Source organism: Vicugna pacos, chromosome 3 (genome assembly GCF_048564905.1).
Source record: "Vicugna pacos chromosome 3, VicPac4, whole genome shotgun sequence".
Lineage (NCBI taxonomy): Eukaryota > Metazoa > Chordata > Mammalia > Artiodactyla > Camelidae > Vicugna > Vicugna pacos.
Window position 1 is genome coordinate 28,568,857 of NC_132989.1, and position 24,493 is coordinate 28,593,349.

Below are 24,493 nucleotides of genomic sequence, written 5' to 3' on the forward strand. Positions count from 1 at the left end.
TGTCGTGAGCCTGTGGGTCACCTCACTGTGATGCATGTGCAAGGATGTGTGCTTTGCCATCCTATGTTGTGAACAGCTGTTCCAAAGGCACAAATGAGTCCAGGGTAGGCTCTGGAAAGTCCTCATACTTACTATGACCAAGAAATCCAGCGGTGTCCCAATATAGTGGTCCCAGTGCAGTTTGTCCAAAATAGCCAGCTCCATCCTCAGCAGCTCATTCGGGGAATAGCCAGAGCCATAGTGCTTTATGAAGTCTTATATGCGTGGAATTAACTGTAAAAAGAAAATAAAGAGGCCAAAGCCCTACTCCATGTCATGGTAGCTTTTGTTTTCTTATCCCTGGGGGGGCTGGGCATCTATGACCCTAGTAGATTTGTCTTCTAGTGACCTGTCACTGAAGCTGCTTCTGAAAGAAAAACCAAACCAGATCTTGGCTATCTGTCAAGTCCCCAGGTACCTGTGACAATATGTAGTGAATGTCACATGGTCACCCTCTGCCAACAGGTCTTGCTCCCCAACTGTACTCCAGCTTATACCCGAAGGTGCCTTGGAGGCTGGGGCTGTGCCGTCTCCCCGATTCAGCTGTAAGAATGCACTCAAAGCTTTCCAGCTGTAGGCTCTACCCATTTCTGTTATCTTTTCCCTTGTCTTTGAGAAGAAGAGTAAGTAAGCCTTTGAGCTTCATGGTCTAAATTAGACAGATTCATTGATAAAACCTCTCATGGTTTTGGCAACACCATAGCTGCAAACACATTCCTTTCAGCCTTTATTTAAGGCAATTCACTTCTGGAAAAACTATGACTTTTTCCCAGGGAGACTAATAAGGCTTGTCTATGAGTAAACATTCAAGTACCAAGTGCTTTGAAGGCTTGGTCCTACTTTTTTAGATAAAGTATTACTATAACCTCTAGAAATATTTCTTTCAAGGACTATTTTCTTGACTTTTAATTGGACAAAAGTATCTTGTGGGACAGAAATTATACTCTAATAAACAGGGTTAAAATATTTTTTATTGACTGTTTGGAACTGCACACATAAGCAACTTTTTCAGGCACCCTTGGTTCCTGAGATCAGCCGAGGGAGTCCTTGTAGAAATGGCGGTGGTTCCACTATCCTGAAAGGGGAAGAGGTTGGAGGGATGGAGGAAGGGAGGTGTGGGAAGGATATTGGAAAAGAATCTTATACTAAACAGAAGCCCTAGTGCAACTGAGAAGTTCAAGCGAGCCTGAAGTACTTATGGGGGCTTCTCTTCCACCTGCTGCACATGGCCCTCATGCCCATTTTGGAGAATGGTCCCAGAGTCCCTGAAGACCAGTTTCATTGATATAGCCAAGTCCTTAAGTCTCAAGCAACTTTCTTAGATGTAGTTTCTGGGGGGGCCATATGGTTTGGAAGGCCTTTTCCTCTGCTTAGTGGGAGGTGGCATCTGGCATCAACCAATGAAACAACATATCATATCTGCCAGGATGTCAGGCCTCTGGCTTTGCTGGGCCAAGACCATTCAGCTGTGCTAATTCCTCATTTATGGGGTCCCAGATTCTGGCAGTTCTTAGGAAGGAACAGCAGAGATCCTGGATAGGTAATGAGTTTTCCAAAATGCCCATTCCCAAGAGCTCAGACCTTTCAGGAAACTTGAGTGCTCCCAGTGTTACACACCCTGATACTTCGAAAGCAGCTGAGAATGAACTTCCAGGGATGCATACCTCCTCCTCTTCGTTAACTTTTGCAGCAAGTCTTAAGGAAGTAATTGTGACACAATGGAGTAAATGCTTTTTTATCTGCAGTATGGAAGAAACACATTCAAGCAGAATATGAATGCCAGAAACTAACTATAAAGCATCTGTGTTTTTTTTAAGAACTTAAGTTTTTTCTTTTTAAATTTTTTAAAAAGACTGATTATATTTATCTATAAGAAAGTTAGTCCCAGTTTTAGATGTGACCAGTGATAACTTGGTTTCAGAACCACAGATAACTGACTAGTCTAGTCCTCTGTGGGAGGACTGACTGAAGGTGGGAAATATGGCACTATCTCAGGCAACACACAGCTCCATCCTGGCCTTTCGCTGCACTGGACCAGTCCAGACAAGCACACCCCACCTCATCACATGGGGAGTCCTTTCCCAACTGTATCTTCTCATGCTCCCCAGATGGACCCCTGTCAGCCGCACAACACTGAGCCAGACAGGCACAGTGGTAGGACATGGAGAGGCTGCAATTCCAGTTCTACCACTTGGAGCTATTTACATCGTTTATGAGCCTCAGTTTGAAAATCTGGGATGGCTCACTTGTCAGGCAGCAATGGGAAACAGAGGTCAATTTCTGCGCCCAACATCTGTCACCATCCATCAGAGATCTCCCTACCTTGACTGAAACCATGAGGCGACTGAAGATACTAAGAGCCAGGTTAAAAGTGGTCTGGGAGAAGTCAAAGATGTTCTCAATTCTCAGGAGCCATAACATGACTTCCTGGAAGGCGTCGCAGATCTCCACTTGCTGAAAAGAAGAGGTCGGGGAGGGCAGGGAGGGTCTCTGGTGGCTGGACTTGGTGCACCAGGGGCTCGACCCCCTGCTTAATGTGCCCAGAGGAGCTGTGAGAAGCGCCTTCGCCTTAAATCGCGGTCGGATAAAGTGCCTCTCTTGTCTAGCAGCTCCCTCAATTCAGACCCTTCTTCCCGCACCCATTGTTTTGGTCCTAAGCAAAGTTCCCCAATTCAAACAAGCCCTCGTCACAAGCACCTACTAGAGAAGTACCGTTTCAGTGAGAATCCCGGAGAGTGCCGCCTCTTGTCTCGTGCAGGGGACGCACCTGGGGAAGGTGCTGACTCCAGGGTGCGGCTCACCTGAGCCAGGGTGCAGGCGGAACCCGGCCGCGTCCGGTGCGCGCGTGAGGACGGGGACGAACGTGCTCCTGGGAGGGCCCCGCGCGAGGACCGGGGCCTGGAGTTGGCCGCCCCGCCACAGGCGCGCCTCGCGGCCCAGGGCCTGCGTCAAGTGGGCGTCCAGCTGGCGCTCGTCCACAGCGCCTGCCCAGTCTTTCGGCTCCAGGAGGCACTGGCCTAGGTCGCGGGGCGGCGGGGGTGGCTTCCACATAGCGAGGGCTGGGACGGGGCGCGCAGCTTGCCGAGCCTGCGTTGCCCTCAACCTCGGTCCGGTCCCGGACGGTGCGGGGAGCCGGGCCGCTCCACGCTGGTACGCCTCCGGGAAACTTCGGCTCGCCGCGGGGAGAGACACTTCCCACGGAGGCGGCGAGAGAAGACAGCGAAGGGCCGTTGCGTCCGGACTCTCGCCTGGACGCTGGACAGGTCCTACCTCCGAGGCCAATGTCTGCGGCGGGGGCTGCCCGCCGGAGGCCATGGCGGCGCCAGATCCTGGGTCTGGGTCCCGGCTTAACCCGGCTTTTTCTAACCCAGCGCCCGGGACACACAGCTGGGGCTGCGCGGGGCGGGGCGGTCTCTGCGGGCCCACCCCGCAGCCCTGGCCCGGGCGCTGGGGGCTCGCTCCTCCTGGCCACTTGCTCGCGAGGTGAGGGGCACGCACCTGGGACGCGGCGGGACAGGGCACACAGGTGGGTGAAGGATCCCCCCTACTCGTCCGGCCACCGAGCGCCAACCCACTGAGCCCCTCTTCCCCACCCTAAGTCCGAGTCTCTGGCATAGGGTCTTGAGTCCAGGATGGGGTGGGTAGCTGGTGACCACACAGGCCCTGGAGAAGGTTATGTATTGAAGCCCTGCAATGTGTTAGGGCGCTGGCACATAACAGTAAATAAAACAGACGTGGAGCTTACCTTCTAGTTGGGACAGAGACAATAAACATGGGTAGAATATATGGAAATCCCAGCACTTCCACGCCTAAGTATGTGCCAAACAGAAATGCACGTGTGCACCAAAAGACACCTACTTATTTAGAGCAGCTCTATTTGTAATAGCCCCAAAGTGGGTTCAACTCGAATGTCCATCAACAGTTGAATGAGATAAACAAATTGTGGTATATTCACACAGTAGGATACTACACCACATTGAAAAAGAATGAACTGCTAAAACCAATAAGAAAGATTCTCACATAGTATTGAATGTGATGAGACAGATATAAAAGAGTTATCCTTCCATTTATGGTTATGGAAGTTATGATTCCATTTATATAAAGTATAAAAACAAGGAAAACGAATCTATAATGTTAGACTCAAGATAGTGGTTACCCTTGGGGGCATATTTACATGTTGAAAACTACAAAACATCTGAAAGAAATTAAAGAAGACCTAAATAAATGGAGAAGCATTCCATGTTCATGACTTGGAAGATTTAAATTGTTAAAATGGCAATACTTTCCAAATTATTTAAATTCAACATAATCCCTGTTATGCTTGCAACTGTATTTTTGCAGAAATTGACAAAGTGTTTCTAAAATTCCTATGAACATGTAAGGGATTCAGAATGGCAAACACAATCCTGAAAAAGCAGAATAAAGATGGAGGCTTCACACTATCTGATTTCAAAATTTACTGCAAGCCTATAGTAATCAAGATACTACAGCACTGACATTAGGATAGACATATACAGGGATAGACATACATAGATTAATGGAATTGAATTGAGAGTCTAGAAATCAACCCTCCTATTTATGACCAATTGGTATTTGACAAAGGTGCCACAATAATTCAGTGGGGGAAGAACAGTCTTTGTAGCAAATGATTATGGGTTATTTATGTGCAGAAGAATCAAGCTGGATCCCTATACCATATTATACACAAAAATAACTCAAAATAGATCATAGGTATAAATATAGGAATTAATGCTATAAAACCCTTAAAAGAATAAATCTTCATGTCTTGGGTTGAGAAGTAGTTTCTTAGATACACACCAAAAGTACAACAAAAGAAAAAATATATAAATTGGACTTGATCAAAATTAAAAACTTTTGAGCTTCAAAGAATACCATTCAGAAATTTAAAAGACAGTGCTCATAATGGGAGAAAATATATGTGTATCATATGCCTGAAAAAAGGCTTGTATTTAGAATATATATAGAATCTTACAATTTAATAATGAAAAGAAAGATGAAAAGGGCAAAGGACTGGCTAGACATTTCTCTGAAAAGATATTCAAATGGTCAATAAGCACACAAAATGATGTCCAACATCACTAGTCATCAAGGAAGTACAAATCAAAACCACAATGAGATATTATTTTACACCAGTAGGATGGCTGTAATAAGAAAGGCAAGACATATGGAATGGGAAAAAATATTTGCAAATGATGCTATTACAAGGGCTTAATCTCCAGAAAATACAAACAGCTCATACAACTTAATAACAAAAGAAGAAAACAAACAACCCAATCCTAAAATGGGCAAAAGATCTAAACATACAATTCTCTAAAGAAGACATACTAATGACCAATAAGTACATTAAAAAATGCTCAATATCACTAATTATCAGAGAAATGCAAATCAAAACTACAATGAGGTATCACCTCACACCAGGCAGAATGGCCATCATTTAAAAATCCATAAACGATTAATGTTGGAGAAGATGTGGAGGAAAGGGAACCCTCCTACACTGTTGCTGGGAATGTAGTTTGGTGCAGCCATTATGGAAAACAGTATGGAGATTCCTTAAAAAACTAAAAAGACAGTATGATCCAGCAATCCCACTCCTGGGCATATATCCAAAGGGAACACTAGTTCAAAAAGATACAAGCACTCCAATGATCATAGCAGCACTATTTACAATAGCCAAGACATCGAAACAACCTAAATGTTCATTGGCAGATGACTGGCTAAAGAAGTTGTTATCTATCTATCTATCTATCTATCTATCTATCTATACCACAATGGAATACTACTCAGCCATAAAAATAGCAAAATAATGCCATTTGCTGCAACATGGATGGACCTGGAAACCATCATTCTAAGTGAAATAAGCCAGAAAGAGAAAGAAAAGTACCATATATCACTTATCTGTGGAATTCTTAAAAAGGGCACAAATGAAGTTATTTATAAAACAAACAGACTCACAGACATAAAAAAAACAAACTTATGATTACCAAGGTGGGAAGGGGGTGGGAAGGGATAAACTGGGATTGAGATTTGAAGATACTAATAAATATAAAATAGATAAACAAGTTTATACTGTATAGCACAGGGAATTATATTCAATATCTTGTAGCAACCTATAACAGAAAAGAATATGAAAACAAATATATGTATATGTATGATGAAAATATTGTGCTGTACACCAGAAATTGATACAACATTGTATACTGACTATACTCCAATTTAAAAAAAAAAGGCAAGATAATAGCAAGTGTGAGGATGTAGAGAAATTGTAAACCTCTTACATTGCTGGTGGTGAGGCCACTGTGAAAAACAGCTTGGCAGTTCCTCAAAATGTCAAATGTTAGAGTTTCCAAATGAGCCAGCAATTCTACTTGTAGTATACACCCAAGGGAAATGAAATATATTTACATTAAAAACTTGTAGCAGCATTATTCATAGTAGCCTAAAAGTAGAAACAACCCAAATACCTATCAACTGATAAAGGGATAAAAAGTGGTATATCCATACGATGGAACATTAGTCAACCGTAAGAAGTAAAAGGTTACTGATTTGTTCTACAGTAGAGATGAAACTTGAAAACTTTAAGTGATAGAAATCATTTCACAAAAGGTCATATATTATATAATTCCACTTTAATGGACTGTCCAGCATAGGCAAGTCTACAGATACACAATGTAGATTGGTGGTTGCCTAGAACTGGGATGTTGTGAGGGGAAGAGGAAGTGATGGCATTGAATATAGAGTTTCTTTTTAGGATGATAAAAAGGTTTAAAATTGATTGTGATTATGGTTGCACAACTCTGTATATAGTAAAAATCACTGAGTTGTACAACTTAAATTGGTGAATTGTATGATATGTGATTATATCTCAATAAAGCTGTGTATATGTACATATAATATATACCATATATATGGTATATCACATAGTGATTAGTACTGTGGAGAAATATAAAGTAGGGAGGGGAGATAAGAAGACTGGGGCTGAAGGCTGGAATTTTAAATGGACAGATCATTGGTAGGCTCACTGAGAAGGTAATGTGTGAACAAAGTAATTCTGAAAGGGGTAAGGGAGTCAGGTGGATATCTACGGGGAGAGATTTCCAGGGCTTGGATTTGGACCTGGGCTTTGTCACTGCCCAATATATATGACTTTGGACAAGTTACTTAATGACTCTATGCTTCAGTTTTTAAAATCTGGGAAAAAGTTATTCTAATTTTCTATAAAAATGACTAATAGTACCTATTTCAAAAGGTTATTGTGTAAATTGAATTAATAATAAAATAGGAAGTAAAGTTCTTAGAACAGAGCACTTCCACTAAGTATTTTCATTAGCTCCCATTGCAAGCACAAAAGCCCTTGCATTCTAACGTGGAACCATGCTCACAATGTTGGCGGAATCAAGGAGGCCAGGTGTAGCTGGTGTGAGAGGAATAGCTGGCAATAATGAGTAAGAGGGAAGATGGCAGGAAATGGGGAGGGCCCGTAACTTTTATCCTGTGAGATGTGAAATCATTGCCAGGTCTTGAATGAAGAAAAGGCAAGTATCTGATTCATGTTTTAACAACATCCCTCTGGTTCCTGTGTTGAAAATAGACTAAGATGGACGAGGATCCACTGAAGGAAACCAGTCTGAGTTGCTTAGTGGCGTAGGTGAGAGATGGTGGTGGTAGTGAGAAGTGGTCGGATTCTGGTTCTACTTTGAAGATAGAGGCAACTAGCTCAATAGAAACATTGGATATTGAGTATGAGAGAAAGAGACTTTGGTTTTGACTGGATCATTTGTCAGCATTCAGTTTACATTTATTGTGATGAGAATTTAAAAATTCATTTATTTATTCATTTAAGTTTAGCGGAGTAGGGAGTGGGAGGCGGGGAATCAATGTTTCAATTTTGGACATAATAAACTTGAAATGCCTATTACACATCTAAGCAGAGTGGCGTTCAGGGGACATGTTCGGACCGGAAAGAGAATAGATCATTCTTCCCTTCACAAATGATTGAAAACCTACGGTGTGCCAGGCTCTGGAGGTAATCGTGAGAATACTCACAAAGATTCTCACGACCTCACCTAACGGTGAGACAGGTTATAAACAAGTCGTCAATTAAGCGTAGTAAAATGTGTAAAGTCTTAAGCTCTTCAAATGGGACACAATGTTTAATTGCTATTGTTGTTTTTAACATTCAGAGTATTGTAAAAGCTAGAAGATGGGCCTTGGGATCTAGGAGCGCCTCCTCCTCCCCCACCCACGGTAGCCAGATATCCCCGCCCCAATGCGGGCCAGATTTCCAGCAGAGGAATGGCCGCATTGCGCAGGTGCGGCCTCAGTCCGGTGTCCTAGGAGACGGACTCCGAAAGTCTTTGCGCAGGCGTATTGCAAGAGGCCGTGACCGAGGCCACGGGACGGGGCGGGGCGAGTTCGGAGTGCGCCTGCGCACAGCGCGCTCTCGCCTGAGGAGCCGCAGTATCGGGAGCGCCAAGGCGGTGTTTCGGTAGTCTCTGACCCGCCTCTCCCGCGAACCCGGCGTCGTTGGACCGCACCGCGGACGGGGACGTCCGCCGGTCACGGAGGTCGTCACAATGCCGGTAAGGAGAATTGCTCAACCTCTGGGGTTCTTCCTCGTGTCAGCGGCCTGGCCCGGTGGCGCGGCCGTTGCCATGGAGGCGCGGAGCGGGCGGGCTACCGGGGTGGGGCGGGGCGGGGCAGGGCTGGGCCGGGATGGCCGGAGCAGTTGGGGAGCCTCGCGGGTGGACCTGGGCCCGTGGTGGGGTCTAGCCTACCCTGGGAAGGACCTGGGGCAGGCGTTGCCGCCTTTGTCGCTGCTGCATCCCGCAAGGCCTGTGCTCCTTGACATAAAGGCTCTGTGCCAGAGGATGCGCTCTTTCTCCCAGCCCTGCCCGCTGGGTAGGGTGTTTAGGAGCTGTCGCGGAGGGTCGGCTTTGGATGCCTCGCACCTTGTGGGGGGTCTCTGCGCCGCGGAGCCAAGCTCCAGAATGCAGCTCCGCTTGGGCTGTCTGCCCCTACTCCAGCCTCCTGAGTCGAGTTGTCTGTCTTTCCTCTCGTGGCGCTCTAGCTTACAGTGCCGAATGCAACCCCGTAGGTGTCTTTGTGTGAGGGGAATGAGTGGTGGGTGTATTTGTCTTGTAGGATTTCACAGATTGTTATCGTGCAGTTAATAAGGGGGCGTCGTAAGTCCAGAATTCAGTCATGGAGAACATGAGCTGTGTCCGGTTATTACTGGTTGCGAGGCCTTGGACAATTATTTAATCTTTCTGGGTCCTTCGTTCCTACATAATTAAACTTTCCCACATGGGGCTGTTATCCGCATGAAACAAGATGGTGTACAGGAGGCATGAAGGACAGTGCTTGACGTTTGACATTAAATGCTTAATATTTGTTTCTTGTCTGTTGCTTTTGAGTTATTTATCAGATTACACAGCATATATTGGGCACCAACCACATGCGAGGCACTGGAGATACAATATTGAGCAAAACCATCCAGGTTCTTGAATTTGGGAAGAGAGAAAGTTGCCTCACAGAGCAGAGGTGAAAACCATACATAATTACAGAGATAAGACACTTAACGTTAATGAATGAAGTGAGGGGGTGGCATGCAATAGATAGAAGTAGATTCTAGTGAAGTGTGAAGTGTTGCCATGTAGGAATGCTGGCCTACAGATGTCAGATCATTTATTTTTTAAAGAGAATCTAGAAATTGTTATGTTTGTGAAATTTCTCAGTTTTTAAATTTTAGCATCCAGTCAAAAGATTTTTAAATACTGTGAGCTGAACAAAAGACATTTGTGGCCTGAATTCAGCCCCTTGACTACCTGTATGGAACCTCTGGTTTAGATAGAAAGATGTTAATCAAATAAGGAGCGGAAAAAAAAAAGAATTGTAACTGGATGCAGAAGAAGAAGAAAGAAGGATGCTCTAGGGGCCTATACAAGGATTTGACCTTGTCAGGGAAGTCTTCCCAGTTGAATGGGCTGTTGAACTGAGCTCTGCAGGGTAAGTGACGAGGCGGGTGAGGAATGTTCTAGGCAGAAGAAACAGCACCTTGATAGGCCTGGGATGAAAAGGAGCGTGGTAACAAGAAAAGGCCTAAAAGAAAGCGAATGTGGCTGTGGGTAAGAATGCTGAGCAGGATAACTTGTGAAATAAGACTGGAGAAGTAGCCTTGGGCCAGAGCCAGATCTTACAGAATACCTTAAGGATTTCGATTTTTTTCCTAAGGTCTGTGGGAAACCGCTGAAGAGTTTTAAATAGGGGAGTGACATAATTAGATTTGTGTTGCAGCTGACTGCAGTGTAGAGAATAGAGTGTAGGGGAACGTAATTAGATATAGGAGTAGTTATAGGCATCTCATAATGTGGGTTGAGATAATGATGACCTAGACTAAGACAATTGATATAACCTGTTCCTCCTCAATGTCAGTGGCTCATGTTTCTTTAATGCTTTGAAGAGTTTCTTTAATGCTTTGAAACAGTAGGAATTTAGTATCTGTTCAACTAAACTGTTGAACTTCTTCACTTTAATAATAGGATTGTATTTTAATATAGATTTTTAATCATAAAATTTCAAAAATTGAAACTTTTCATATACAGATGTTCATAAGGTTAGAGTCAAGCCAAAACATTTTTCTCTGAGATTGGGTTTTCTTTTCTGTCTTTCACTTGTCTTTTATAGAGAAGGTAAACTATATACGGATATGTTACTGGGAAAAGGAAAATAAGAATTACCTCGGTTCTTAGTCACTCCCCCAAAAAAGAATTTTTGACGAGAGACAGAAAGCGTGATATAAACAAGATTTTTATTAGTGAAGTAAAAACAATAGTAAAAGATAGTACACTCCCAAAAATTGGGAGTGGGCCAATCCAAGAGAGGAAAAATGGTGCTGTTCCTTTGTTTTTCCTGTTTTTATAACCTGGTTTCGTGATTGATTGATTGACAACTAAGGTTCCCTGCGCTCTGGCACGCCTATCCCCTTTTGGGCAGGTTCATTGGGTCAAGTTATACCAGGTCCCTCTCCTATGCGCAGCTGCAGCTCTTTGATTTTAACTGGCTTCTTTTACTGGCCCTTATTTAGAGAAAGTAAAAATTTCTGGAGTCCCTTTTACTGAATGCAGACACGCTTGCCATTTTCTGGGTTATTCCTTTCACCTTCCTCTCCGCCTGCCCAGTGCTCATTTCTGTCTAAACTGCCTAACAGATATATAATTTGATTTAAAAATTTACTAATGCATTATAGAAAATAAAACTAAAAGTCTCAGGAGCAGAGGACTTACTACTATATTCTTATTAAGGTTATTAACCATGTTCATGTGTGTTTTCCTAGCGGCAGGAAACTCAGAAGTCAGGGACTTTTATTCAAAAAGACCGGTCTCTAATATACTCTCTCATTTTCTGCCTAAGTAGCATTAACTATAAATGTGAATTAAAGTTCCTCTTTCCTCATTTGTATTGTGAAAGAAACTATTTTCATTTTTATATCTTTTAATAAGCTTTTTCTATCTGTAAGATCTTTAATTGCATTTAACAAATATTCATGGAGTGCTTAATATGTGCAAGGCACTGAGATGACAAAGTAGCCTTTTTCAGATTTTAAATTTAATCTGTTGAATGTAAAAGTAAATGCTCTCTTCATTATTTGTAAATATTTTCTCCACCAGATCAATAAATCAGAGAAGCCGGAAAGCTGTGATAATGTGAAGGTGGTTGTTAGATGCCGGCCCCTTAATGAGAGAGAGAAATCAATGTGCTACAAACAGGCTGTCAGTGTGGATGAGATGAGGGGAACTATCACTGTGCATAAGACTGATTCTTCCAACGAACCTCCAAAGACATTTACGTTTGATACTGTTTTTGGACCTGAGAGTAAACAGCTGGATGTTTATAACTTAACTGCCCGACCTATTATTGATTCTGTTCTTGAAGGCTACAATGGTGAGTACTTTATATACTTGACTTTTAAACAACTTTGTTGAGCAGTTAATAATATCCAATTAATTTACCCATTGTAATTACAATCAAATTGTACAGTTTGATGAATTGTAGTAAATGCATACAGTTGTGAAACCATCACCACAATCCAATTTAATCACCTCCAAAAGTTCTTTTATATCCATGTGAAGCCCCACCCCCAGGCAACCACTGACCTGCTTTCTGTCTATAGTTTTGCCTTTCCTCAAAGTTTCACATAAATCAAATCGTACACTATCGCATCTTTCTTATCTATTTTCTTTCACTTAGTGTTATATTTTTGAGAGTCATCTATGTTGTTGCATGTATCAGTAGTTTGTTCCTTTTTATTGTTGAGTTGTATTCTGTTGTATGAATATACTACCTTTTATGTTTTTTCATAAGAATCTGGATTATTCTCATTTTTTTGCTATTAAAAGTAATGTTGCTTGGAATATTCTTTTAAAAATCTTTGTGCAGATAAGTTTCAGAGTTTCTCTTGGGTAGACACCTGGGAGTGGAATTGCTGGGTCACGTGGTTAATACATGTTTATCTTTTGAAGAAACTGGGAAACTGTTTTCCCAAGTGGTGACTATACTACTGTTGTTTCCCAGCAGCATGGTATGAGAGTTCCAGTTTCTTCACATTCTCACCAGCATTTAGACTATCAGTCTTTAAATCATAGCTATTCTAGAGGACCTGTAGTGATATCTCACTGTTTTAATTTGTATTTCCCTAAGGATTAACCATGTTGAACACCTCCTCATGTGCTTATTGTACATTTGTGTATCTTCTTGGTAAAACATCTCTCAAAATATTTATCTATTTTAAAATTTGTTTGCCTTTGTTCTTATTATTGAGTCATGTTCTGTATATATTTTGAATTCAAATCTATGATCAGATATGTGATTTGAAATTTTTTTCTACCAGTCTGTGGCTTGTCTTTTCATTTTCTTTTTTTTTTTTTTTTGATTTAATGTTATTATTATTTTTAATGGCGGTACTGGGGATTGAACCCAGGACCTGATGCATGCTAAGCATGCACTGTACACTGAGCTATCCCACCCCTGCACCCCCCCACCCCGCTCCCGTCTTTTCCTTTTATTAATGGTGTTTTTTGAAGAGAAATGTTTTGTATTTTGATTAAGTCTAGCTATCAATTTTTTCACATGCTTTTGGTGACACAGTTAAGAAATTTTTGACACACCCAAGACCATAAAGATTTTCTCTTACAGTTTTAGCTAGAAGTTGTAAACATTGTAGGTCTTAAATTAAAGTCTGTGATCCATTTTGAGTTAATTTTTGTATATGGTATGAGGTGAGTTAGTTTCTTTCTCTTTTTTTCCCCCTTCTTGCCTTATGGATATCCAGACATTCCAGCACCATTTGTTGAGAATGTTCTTTCCCTTTTGAATTGTCTTTTGTCAAGAATTAGCTGACTGCAGATATGTGGGCTTATTTCTGATTTGTCTATTCCATTCCATGTCTATCCTGTGTAAGTTACTATAGCTTTATAAAATGTTTTGAAATTAGGTAGTATACATTTTCTGATTTTGTTATTCTTTTTCAAAGTTGTTTTGGCTTTTCTAAGTCCTTTACATTTTTGGAATACCTTGTCAATTTCCACGAAAAAAACTACTAGGATTTAGATAGGGATTATATTGAATTGTTATTCTGGCAATATTGAGTCTTCTAATCCATGAACATATATATCATAGACATATTTATTATATCTTATTTATGTCTTGGTTAACATTTCTCTCATCAGTATTTTGTAGTTTTTAATTCACAGATCTTGTACTACTTTTGCTAACATTATTCATAAGTTTTTTTTGATGCTATTGTGAATAGAATTGTTTTCATAATTTCCTTTTTGGAATTGTGCATTATTAAGATACAGAAAAGCAATTGATTATTTTAGTAGATTTTTAAATTGAGAAATAATTTAAATAACATGAAATTTGTGACTTTTGCCATTTTACAGTGTACAAATCAGGGGGGGTTAGTACATTCATAGTGCTGTGCAGACATCACCATTATCTGTTTTCAGGATGTTTCTATGATCTCAAAAAGAAACTCTGTACCCATTAGCAGTTACTCCCAATTCATTCCTTCCTACCCTGGCAACCACTTACTTTCTTTGTGTATGAGTTTGCCTATTCTGGGTATTTTATATACATAGAATTATATAGTGTGCAGTCTTGTTTCTGGCTTTTTTTATTTAATTGAAGTGTAATATTTACAGTGTTATGGCGTCTGGGTTCTTTTACTTAGCATAATGTTTTTAATGTTCATCTATGTTGTAGCATGTATCAGTACTTCATTCTTTTTTATGGCCAAATAATATTTCATTGTATGGATACGTTATATTTTGTTTATCTATTCGTCAGTTAATAAAACGTTTGGGTTGTTTCTGTTTCTTGGCTATTATGAATGATGTTGCTGTGAACGTTCTTGTACAAGTTTTTGTGTGAACATGTATTTTTGATTTACTTAAGTATCTAGGAGAATAATTGCTGGGTCAGAAGGTTGACTGCTAGAGTGTTTTCCACAGTGGCTGCACCATTTTTACATTCCCACCAATAATGTATGGGATTTCCAATTTCCCCACGTCTTTGCCAAACTTATTATTATTTGTGTTTTTAATTATAGATGTCCTAGTAGATGTGGAGTGATATCTCATTGTGTTTTGCAGTTAATTTTTGTATATTGACCTTGTATCCGACACCCTTGCTACACTTGATTATTATTTTTATTATTAGTAGTAGGCTTTGGGGGTAAATTCCCTAGAATTTTCTACATACAAGAAAGAACGTGTCTGAAAATAAAGATAGGACAACTTCTTTCTTTCCAGTCTTTTTGTTACCTCAATTGCACTGGCTGGAATAGAACCTCCAGTACAATGTTGAATAGAGATGATGAGAATGGACATTTTTATATTGTTTCTAATCTTAAGGAGAAAGCGTTACCTGTGGTGTGATATTACCTGTAGATTTTTCATAGATACCCTTTATTAGAAGGGAGAAGTTCCCCTCTGTTCTTAGTTTGCTGAGAGTTTTTTTTCCTTAGGAAGAGGAATTATGTTGAATTTCTCCAAATGCAGTATTTCTTGGAATTAGTGAAATTAACATGTTTGTTAATATCATCAGTTACAGTGATTTATTTTTAAATGTCAAACCAGTCATGCCACTTAGTCATGGTGTATTATCCTTTTGTATATTTGTGGATTTGATTTGCTAAAATTTCCTTTAAATTTTTTGCATCTGTGTTCATGAGGGATATAAATATGTAGTTTTCTTGTAATGTCTTTATCTGATTTTGGTATTAGAATAATGCTAGTTTCATAGAATGTGTTGGAAAATATTCCTTCCTTTTTAATTAATTGGAAAAATTTGCCTAGAATTAGTATTACATCTTTTCTAAATGTTTGGTAGACTTCACCAGTGAAGCCAACTGGGCCTGAAGGTATTTTGGGGGGAAGGTTTTTAATGACAGATTCAGTTTCTTTAATAGATTTAGGAATATTCAGGCTATCTATTTCTTTCACTAGTGGGCTTTGGCAGTTTGTCTTTTATAGAATTTGTCTATTTCATTTAAGTTCTTGAATTTATTGGCAGAAAGTTGTATATCTCAATCCTCTATTCTTATGTTTGAATGTAGTGACGTAACCTTTCTCATTCCTAATGTTGGTAACATGTCTTCTCCTTTTCTCTTGATTAGTTTGGCCAGAGGTTTATCAATTTTACTGGTCTTCTCAAAGAATTGACTTTTGGTTTTATTAATTTTTCTTTATATTTTCTGTTTCATTGATTTCTGCTTCGATCTTTATTGTTTCTTTTCTCCTACTTACTTCAGTCTTTTTTTCCCCCTACTTTCTTAAGGTGAAAGCTGAGGTCATTGTTTTGAGACCTTTCTTCTATTCTAATACAGAGGTTTATATATTACCCTCCTAAGTACTGCTGTAGTGGCATCCTACAGATTTCGACATAACTGTGTTTTCATTTATATGCAATGCAGAATACTTTCTACTTTCCCTCTTGATTTCTTCTTTGGTTCCCAGCTTGTTTAGAAATGTCTTAGTTTCCAAATGTTTTTTACATTTTTCCAAAGATCTTTCTGTTACTGATTTGTAATGTAATTCCATTTTAGTCAGAGAACATACTTAATAAAATGTGGATCTTTTGTTTTATGGCCCAGAAGGTGGTTTATTATTATTAAATGTTTTATTTATACCTGAAAAGGACGTGTATTCTGCTATTGTTGAACGGAGTGTTCTGTAAATGTCCATTAGGTCAATTTGTTTGATAATAGTCAAATTTTCTGTGTACTTAATTATTTTCTGTTTGGTCTATTACTGAGACAGGATATCAAATTCTCTGACTATAATTTGGTATTTGGCTATTCCTTTCAATTCCATCAGTTATTGCTTCATGTATTTTGAAGCCCTGTGAGTAGGTGCATAAATGCCTAGGAGTTTTGTGTCCTTTTGATGAACCTATTTTCATTATGAAATTACTCTCTTTATCCCTGGTAGTAGTCTTTACTCTGAAACCTACTTTGTCTGATTGTTATAAACATTCTAGCTTTCTTTTGATTAGTGTTTACATGGTATGTTTTTTTCCTATCCTTTTGCTTTTTCTTTTCCTTTTTTTAAATTTTTACGTTTTTTTATTGAGTAGTTATCATTTTACAATGTGTCAAATTCTAGTGTAGAGCACAATTTTTCACTTATACATGAGCATATATATATTCATAGTCATATTTTTTTCTCTGTGAGCTACCATAAGATCTTGTATGTATTTCCCTGTGCTATACAGTATAATCTTGTTTATCTATTCTGCATTTTAAAATCCCAGTCTGTCCCTTCCCACCCCCCCACCCCCTTGGCAACCACAAGTTTGTATTCTATGTCTAGGAGTCTGTTTCTGTTTTGTATTTATGTTTTGTTTTGTTTTGTTTTGTTTTTTAGATTCCTCATATGAGTGATCTCATATGGTATTTTTCTTTCTCTTTCTGGCTTACTTCACTTAGAATGACATTCTCCAGGATCATCCATGTTGCTGCAAATGGCATTATGTTGTCAGTTTTTGTGGCTGAATAGTATTCCATCATATAAATATACCACAGCTTCTTTATTCAGTCATCTCTTGATGGTCATTTAGGCTGTTTCCATGTCGTGGCTATTGTAAATAGTGCTGCTATGAACATTGAGGTGCAGGTGTCATTTTGAAGTAGGGTTCATTCTGGATATACGCCCAGGAGTGGGATTCCTGGGTCATATAGTAAGTTTATTCCTAGTCTTTTGAGGAATCTCCATACTGTTTTCCACAGTGGCTTTCCTTGCTTCCCTCTCCCACTCTTAATGATTTAGATGTCTTCTTTTACAATTTTGTGTTTATTCTTTTTGTAATTCATGGCAGTTATCTCCTTTCCAGTTATGAGTTTCTCATTTTTGTAGCATCCTGCTTCTTTCCTATTTAGAGTAGACCTGTCAATATTTCTTTCATCATGGGTTTAGTGTTGCTAAACTCTTAGTTTTTGCTTGTCTGTCAAGTTCTTGATAGCTCCTTCTATTCTAAAGGATAGCCTTGCTGGATAGAGTATCCTAGGCTGCATCTGTTTTTCATTCAGGACTTTGAATATATCTTGCCACTCCCTTCTGGCCTGTAGTGTTTGTGTAGAGAAATCAGCTGAGAGCCTTATGAGGTTTCCCTTGTAACTCACTCTTCGTTTTTCTCTTGCTGGCTTTAGGATCATTTCTTTATCCTTGACTCTGGCCATCTTGATTATGATATGTCTTGGTGTGGGTCTGTTTGGATTCTTCTTGTCTGGGTCCCTCTGAGCCTCCTGCACTTGGATATCTGATTCCTTTAGGTTTGGGAAGTTTTCAGTCATGATTTCTTCAAATACCTTTTCAATCCCCTTTGTTCTTTCTTCCCCTTCTGGGACCCCTATTATGCATAGATTGGCACGCTTTGTATTATCCCATAGGTCCCTTATATTGTTTTCATTGTTTTTTATTTGTTTTTCTCTCAGCTGTTCTGATTGGGTGCTTTCTGTTGTCCTGTCTTCTAGGTCACTTATTTGTTCCTCTGTATTATCTAGCCTGCTTTGTACAGCATTTAGGTCAGCTCTCATCTCAGCAAATGAGTTTACTAATTCTACTTGGCTCTTCTTTATAGCATCTATTTCATTTTTGACATATTTTATATCTCTAAACACTATTTCTTTTAGTTCCTTCGGTAGTTTGATCACTTCTTTTTTGAAATCTAGATCTAGAAGGCCATCAATGTCTATTTCCTTGATTGTGCTTTCAGGGGATTTCTCTTGATCTTTTAATTGGGAGTGGTTCCTCTGCTTCTTCATATTGCTCATATCTCTCTGGCACTGTGGCTTAAGGAGTATCAGTTATCTAGTTCTCCTGCAGACGGTGTGCTCTTAATGATTTTATCAAGAGGTCTTTGTGTCTTCACCCTGTTTTGCGAACTCAGCTTGCTGCTTCCAGAGGCCCTCTGTTGGCGCCCTTGTCTGTGCTGCTGTCGGCTAGCAGATCGCGCCCCCTCCCAACACTGGGTCAGGTGCTGAGCTCTTACCTGGTGGGCGGGCGGCGCCCCCTCCCAGCACCGTGGTCAGGTGCTGCGTTCCTGCTAGGAAGGCAGGTGGCCGCCCGCCCTCTCCTGGCGCTCTATGCAGCTGCCTGCTCTGCCTTGGGTTGGCGCTCCGAAGGCAGGCTCAGGGAAGACCACGGAATGGCCCCGTCCCTGCTCCGTGCCAAATCTCAGCTCCTCGTTTGTCTTGGCGGTGCGAGTTCTCTGAGGTGCCAGGGCAGAAAGATCTTATCTGCCTTGGGCTGTAAACAAGTCTCAGTCCTGCCTAGGAGGTTGCGGAGCTCCTGGGTGCAGTCTATCCTTTTTCTTTTAACCTATTTGTGTTCTTGTATTGAAAGTGCATTTCTGATAGGTGTGCTGGAGATTACTAAAATCACCCAAGGTTCAATGATTGCTAGGAGGGCTTGTGGGACTCAGCATATAGTTGTACTTATGACTTTGGTTCTTAAAGCAAACAGGATACAAAAAAAAAGAAAAAGCAAAAGCGGCTTTCTCCTCTCTGGGAGTGTGTCCTACAAATTCTAGCTACCTTGGTCTCTCTGGACTCTAGGCTCCTTCTAAACTCAGGGAGTCTGCCAGTGACCACTACTTGGGTTTCCCCTCCTACTCCATGGCTTGGATTCTCTCTCAAGACAGGAGGCTGGGCAATCATAGAGCCACCTTACCTGTTTTCTATCTTTCAGGAATCACACACACAGTTCTTTGTTGATTGATGTCCATTGTCTTGAAAATCGTTTCATTTATTTTGTCTACTTTTTGTTTCAGCCAGGAGAGTAAATCTGCTTCTTACTTCATCTTTGTTGGAAGCAGAAGTGTAACTTGTTTAATTTTGAATTAACAGAATTATGTGTTTATAAAAAATAAATGTTATACAGATTATTTTGTGAATGTCAAGAGACTTTTCACCTATTTCCCAGTGTATTATTCTGACTGAAGATTGTTGATAGTAACAAATAGAAAAACATTTTGAAAAAGAACAAAAATTAGAAATGTGATAATGTATAATGCAGTTTACTCTGCAGTATTCAAATGTGGTTTAACTGTAACTTTTTGGATTTTCAACAGCAAGTACCTAATCCTTCTACCACTTAAGAAAGATTTTTTTAAATTAATAAACTTTTTTAGAGCAGTTTTAGGTCTGCAATAAAATTGAACCGAGTAAGAGAGTTCCCAAATAACCCTTTTCCCCCAAATCCCCTAGTATTAACATCCTGCACCACAGTGGTTAGTTTTTAGAATTGATGACCCTGTGTTGACACATCATTATTATTCAAAGTTCATAGTTATGTTGGGGTTCACTCTTGGTGGTGTATACTCTTGGTGGGTTTGGGCAAATATATGATAACATGCATACACCTGTTATAGTATCTTACAAAATTGTTTCACTCTGTACTCTACCTATTCACCCCTCCCTCCCCCCAAACCCTGGCAACCTCTACCTAGTCTTTTTACTGTCTCCATAGTTTTGCCTTTTTCAGAATGTCATATAGTTGGAATCATATAGTATGTTGCCTTTTCAGATTGGCTTCTTTCACTTAGTAACATGCTCTTAAGTTTTCTCCATGCCTTTTCATGGCTTGATAGCGCATATCTTTTTAGTGATGAATAATAATATTCCATTGTCCTGATGAACCACAGTTTATTCACTTGCCTACTGAAGGACACCTTGGTTGCTTCCAAGTTTTGGCAGTTATGAATATAGCTGCTGGTGGACCTTCTGCCATTTAAAATATATGGTTAGTAGATAGACAACAAGGCCTTACTCTTTTTTTTTCTTGTATATATATATATATTTTTTTTTTTAATTAAAGTATAGTCAGTTTACAATGTTGTGTCAATTTCTGGTAAAAACCTACTCTTTAGTACAGGTAACTGTATTCAATATCTATACTAAAAAATATAAATTAAAAAAGAAAAATATATATAGTTAGGAAATGAGACTAGGTAAAATCTCAAGTTATTTTTAGTTTTTAAAAACTAATGTTATAAGAGAGGTTCATGTTAAAGGAAATGATAGCATTAGATTTGTTAAGTTGGCTTTTAAAAACTAGAAATTTGAACTCAATCTCTGAAAATAAGATGAGATTCTTTAATTTTAGCAGATTTCTGGGTCACTTTTCTCAGCTTTAAAATTGTAGATTAATATCCTTTTAAAATAAGTAATCTGCATATATTTAATACATTCTTAAAAATTACATTGCATGATTAATTTTGAACATAAACTTTTTTTTGATTATTACATACTGGTAAAAAAACATGGGCTCTGGAGCCACAGGGACTGTGTTCAGATCTTGTTTCTGACGCTTACATGACATTGAGCAAGTGGCTCAACCTCTCTAAGCCTTTGTTTCCTCAAATAAAGTAGGCATATAAATAGCTCTTAGGATTGGGGTAAAAATTAAATAGGAATGCATGTAAAATGGCATTGAACATAGAAAACAGTCAGTAAATGATAGCTGTTGTGTTTGTTCTAAACTGTAGTATATGAGTTCATGATATTTTTAGCTCCTTTGAATGCAGTAAGTTATATTCTTAATGGCAGAGTTTGAAATACTTAGTGAGTTAGAAAAAACTAAAACTTTTTTTATTCCCATGTGTAAAAGTAGTTTCTGTTGTGGTTAATTTATTTTCATAAGAAGCCTGAAAATGATGACATGAGGCTAACTGAATAGAGTGGGAGTAGTTGAGAATCTTTTTTTCATTTATATTGTCACTTCCTCAGCTGTCTTCACGTGCTATACTGTCTCCTGAGGAAATCTCATCCACTGCCATGACTTCAGCTGGCAGACGAATCTTACGCATCCACCGGCTTGCTTGACACGTCCATTTGGTTGTATTACAGACTTAAAGCTCAGTACCCCTAAACTGAATTCGTGACCTTCCCTTTCATACTGTTACTTCTCCTATTGGTGTTCATCATCTCAATACATAGCATAGCCGTACATCCCCTTCATCAAGCCAGATTCCTCCTTCTCTCTGATCCCCTTATGACTAGTTATTTGCTGGGTCCTGTTGATTCTAACTGCTAAATATGTCTGAAATCTTTCCACCTTTCTCATCCCCTTCTGCTGTCAGCACATCTATCACCTGGCTAAACACTTCTACCCTCTAACAGGTTTCTTCACATCTCCCCTTGTTTCCTTTGAATTCTTTGTACACAGTATAGTGACTATGATGTCACTCCTGTCTGAAAAATCATTCTATGTCTTCACTTTGCTTTTAGGATAAGCTGTAAAAGCCTTAACATGCTCTTCATCATCCTGTGTGATTAAGCCCTTGCCAATTTCTTTAGCTGTCTGCATCTACCTTCCTCTTCCATCTCTGTTTCTTCCATTCTGGTCTCATTTCATTCCTCAAAAATCTTATTTTCTTTTTTTGCCTCTTGCTGTCCACTCAGTTTCTGTCTAATTCTTGCTCGTGTATTGGATTGTATCTTAAACTTTTCCTCTTCTGGAAAGCCTTCCCTGTCCTCCTCCCCCTTTTTCCTGCATCAGTTCTCCTGCCTGGATTATGTCTCTCCCTCACATCTAGAACTCTGTGTCATTTCCAGCACTCATCCTGTTTATGATTATTTGACCACTATCTCCTCCCCAAGATTATACACACCAGAAGATTAAAGATTGTGTTCATTTTGTCTCTGTGTCTCTGGTGCCTAGCACCATGCCAGACTCAGGTGTGTTGTAAATATTTGTTGAATGAATGAATTTGGGTATTTAGAAAGTTTAAGTTGTATCTGTAATTACCTGTAGTAATTGTATTGTCACCTTTTTTTGGTTAACTCCCTCTATTCCTTACAACTATTACTTAAAATTTTTTTTAAAAATAATGAGCTTATTTTAGGATTAAAAACTACCATTTAGAAAAAACTACCATTTGCCAGGCATCATGTTGGTTGCTTGAAGTAAAGTACTTCATTTGGTTCTTACGATCAATGTAGACTAGTAATTCTGACCATTTTACAATTGAGATAATCTCTGGGTAGATACTTGCTAATGTCAAGTGGCTGAAAAGTGGCAGATATGTGGATTCACGCTGAGGTCTTTCTACTCTAGAACCTGTGTTCTTTGGTTGTAATTATACTACCTTCTCCAATTTAATGTCCACAGCAAGTAATTAATATATACATTGTAAGAAATTTCTTATGATTAGCTACAATTTAAGATTTTACATTTATCTGATTGACTCTAATACTTTAACAGTGCTTTGCTCGTCTGGCATACAGTATATTTGTAATTGTTGATAATAAAGGTGAAGTTTATACTAGAATAAATTTAAAATTCAGGGTGGAAATTGCAACATAGTGTCAAAGGAAATAATTGTAGAGGTATGCTATGTTCTGTAGTATTAGACTCTAAAAAAGTGATTCTTTTCATAATTTTCAGGGACTATTTTTGCATATGGACAAACTGGAACAGGCAAAACGTTTACCATGGAAGGTGTTCGAGCTGTTCCTGAACTTAGAGGAATCATTCCAAATTCATTTGCTCACATATTTGGTCATATTGCAAAAGCAGAGGGTGATACAAGGTAAAAGAGAATTCTTTTATTTTCTAATATGAGAAGTACAAACATAAGAAAGATGTAAAGGTACAAATTTTATAAACACATTTAAAAACTGTTCTTACAAATACTTTACTGTTTTTAATATTTAAAAAATCATGTTTTATTTACAGATTTTTGGTTCGAGTGTCTTATTTGGAAATATATAACGAAGAAGTTCGTGACCTTTTGGGCAAGGATCAGACACAGAGGTTAGAGGTAAGGATAATTGAAACTGGAGTACTTTCCAAAACAATAGAATGTGTACAAAATTAAGGTCTTTTTTGTACGGAAGGTACTTTTAGTGTTTTACTTATTTTTTGGCCCGGTAATATGATGACACAGTTCAAAAAAAAATATTTTTAACATTTATGCATTGAAAAGTCTTTTTCCTACTTTATTTGCCCCATTTCTCACCACCCTAAGATAACTACTTTCAGTATCCTTTCAGTGTTCTTTATGTAAATACAAGCAAATATAATTTTATTTTACTGCAAAGTAGCATACTGTATGCATTGATTTTTTAAGTAATATTTTTAAATTAAAATTTTTATTGAGATAAATGTAAATTCACATGCAGTTGAATAATACAGAGAGATTAATTACTCTTTACATGGTTTTCCCCAGTGGTAACGTTTTACAAAGCTGTAATGTGGTATTACAGCCTTTGTATTGATACAATTCACAGATCTTACTCAAATGTGCTCAGTTTGTCTTGTACTAGTTTATGTTGTATACTGTTTTATCACATGTGTAGATTGATAAATCCACTACCACATCAAGTACTAAACAGTTCCACCTCAAAGATGCCTCATGTTGCTCTTTTATAACCACATCCACCTTTCTTGTGACCACGCCCCTCTGTACCCATCTCTAACCCCTGACAATGTGTAATCTCCTTTCCGGTTATACAGTTTTGACGTTTCAAAAATATAATATAAATATAATCATAAAATATGTAACCTTTTGGAATTGACTATTTTCCACTTGGCGTAATTCCCCAGAGATCCATCTGAGTTACTGCATGTATCAGTAGTTCATTCTTTTTTATTACTGAGTAGCATTGCATGGTATATATACATACCATAGTTCATTTAATCGTTTCCCTGTTGGAGGACATCTAGGCTATTTATAGTTTGGGGCTATTGTAAATAAAGCAACTAGGAACATTCAAACACAGATTTTTTTTATGTCAAAATAACTTTTTATTCTCTGGTATGAATGCCCAAGAGTACTCCAAAATTGAAGTCAGAAGTTTTTGAAGTGTCAAAAATAAAGGTATTAAGACTAATCATGAATGTCATCACAAATACTTGTGTTTTCTATCTTT

General features: G+C 39.0%; 2 protein-coding genes across 15 annotated transcripts in view; one reads left to right on the plus strand and one right to left on the minus strand.

Annotated features, from left to right (window-relative positions):
• Window positions 1-139: 139 nt before the first annotated feature.
• CCNI2 (cyclin I family member 2) lies at window positions 140-3,380 on the minus strand. Of its 9 annotated transcripts, none has more exons than XM_072957319.1 (4): window positions 2,752-3,380; window positions 2,362-2,493; window positions 1,704-1,778; window positions 140-273 (listed from the first exon to the last, which is right to left on the minus strand). In XM_072957319.1, exons 1-4 carry the CDS (start codon window positions 3,352-3,354, stop codon window positions 256-258), a joined length of 828 nt encoding a protein of 275 aa, XP_072813420.1. In that variant the 5' UTR covers window positions 3,355-3,380; the 3' UTR covers window positions 140-255. The 9 variants fall into 9 exon arrangements, 6 of the variants coding, with proteins under 6 accessions (XP_072813420.1, XP_072813429.1, XP_072813415.1 ...); XM_072957314.1 differs by having other exon boundaries at window positions 145-1,114; window positions 1,621-1,778; XR_012069257.1 differs by having other exon boundaries at window positions 155-273; window positions 1,657-1,734.
• Window positions 3,381-8,461: 5,081 nt separating this feature from the next.
• Window positions 8,462-24,493, plus strand: part of KIF3A (kinesin family member 3A) — a 149,278-nt gene continuing 133,246 nt past the window's right edge. For 4 of the 6 annotated variants that reach the window (XM_072957408.1, XM_072957406.1, XM_072957402.1 and 1 more), the window contains exons 1-4: window positions 8,463-8,639; window positions 11,727-12,000; window positions 23,007-23,151; window positions 23,298-23,382. In XM_072957408.1, coding sequence (XP_072813509.1) covers window positions 8,634-8,639; window positions 11,727-12,000; window positions 23,007-23,151; window positions 23,298-23,382 — 510 coding nt within the window. In that variant the 5' untranslated portion in view covers window positions 8,463-8,633. Of the gene's footprint in view, window positions 8,640-11,726; window positions 12,001-23,006; window positions 23,152-23,297; window positions 23,383-24,493 lie in introns of all 6 variants that reach the window. The other 2 variants (XM_072957387.1, XM_072957398.1) reach the window with 1 other exon arrangement.

What these genes read in the sequence shown, in the direction of transcription:
- CCNI2 (XM_072957314.1), bottom strand. Translation starts at nt 3,354, where the DNA reads ATGGCCTCCGGCGGGCAGCCCCCGCCGCAGACATTGGCCTCGGAGGTA. An exon ending in GCCTCATGGTTTCAGTCAAG is followed by an intron (nt 1,779 to 2,361) that starts GTAGGGAGATCT and finishes TCCATACTGCAG; the next exon opens with ATAAAAAAGCATTTACTCCA. An exon ending in GCACTCAAGTTTCCTGAAAG is followed by an intron (nt 1,115 to 1,620) that starts GTCTGAGCTCTT and finishes TTCCCCTTTCAG; the next exon opens with GATAGTGGAACCACCGCCAT.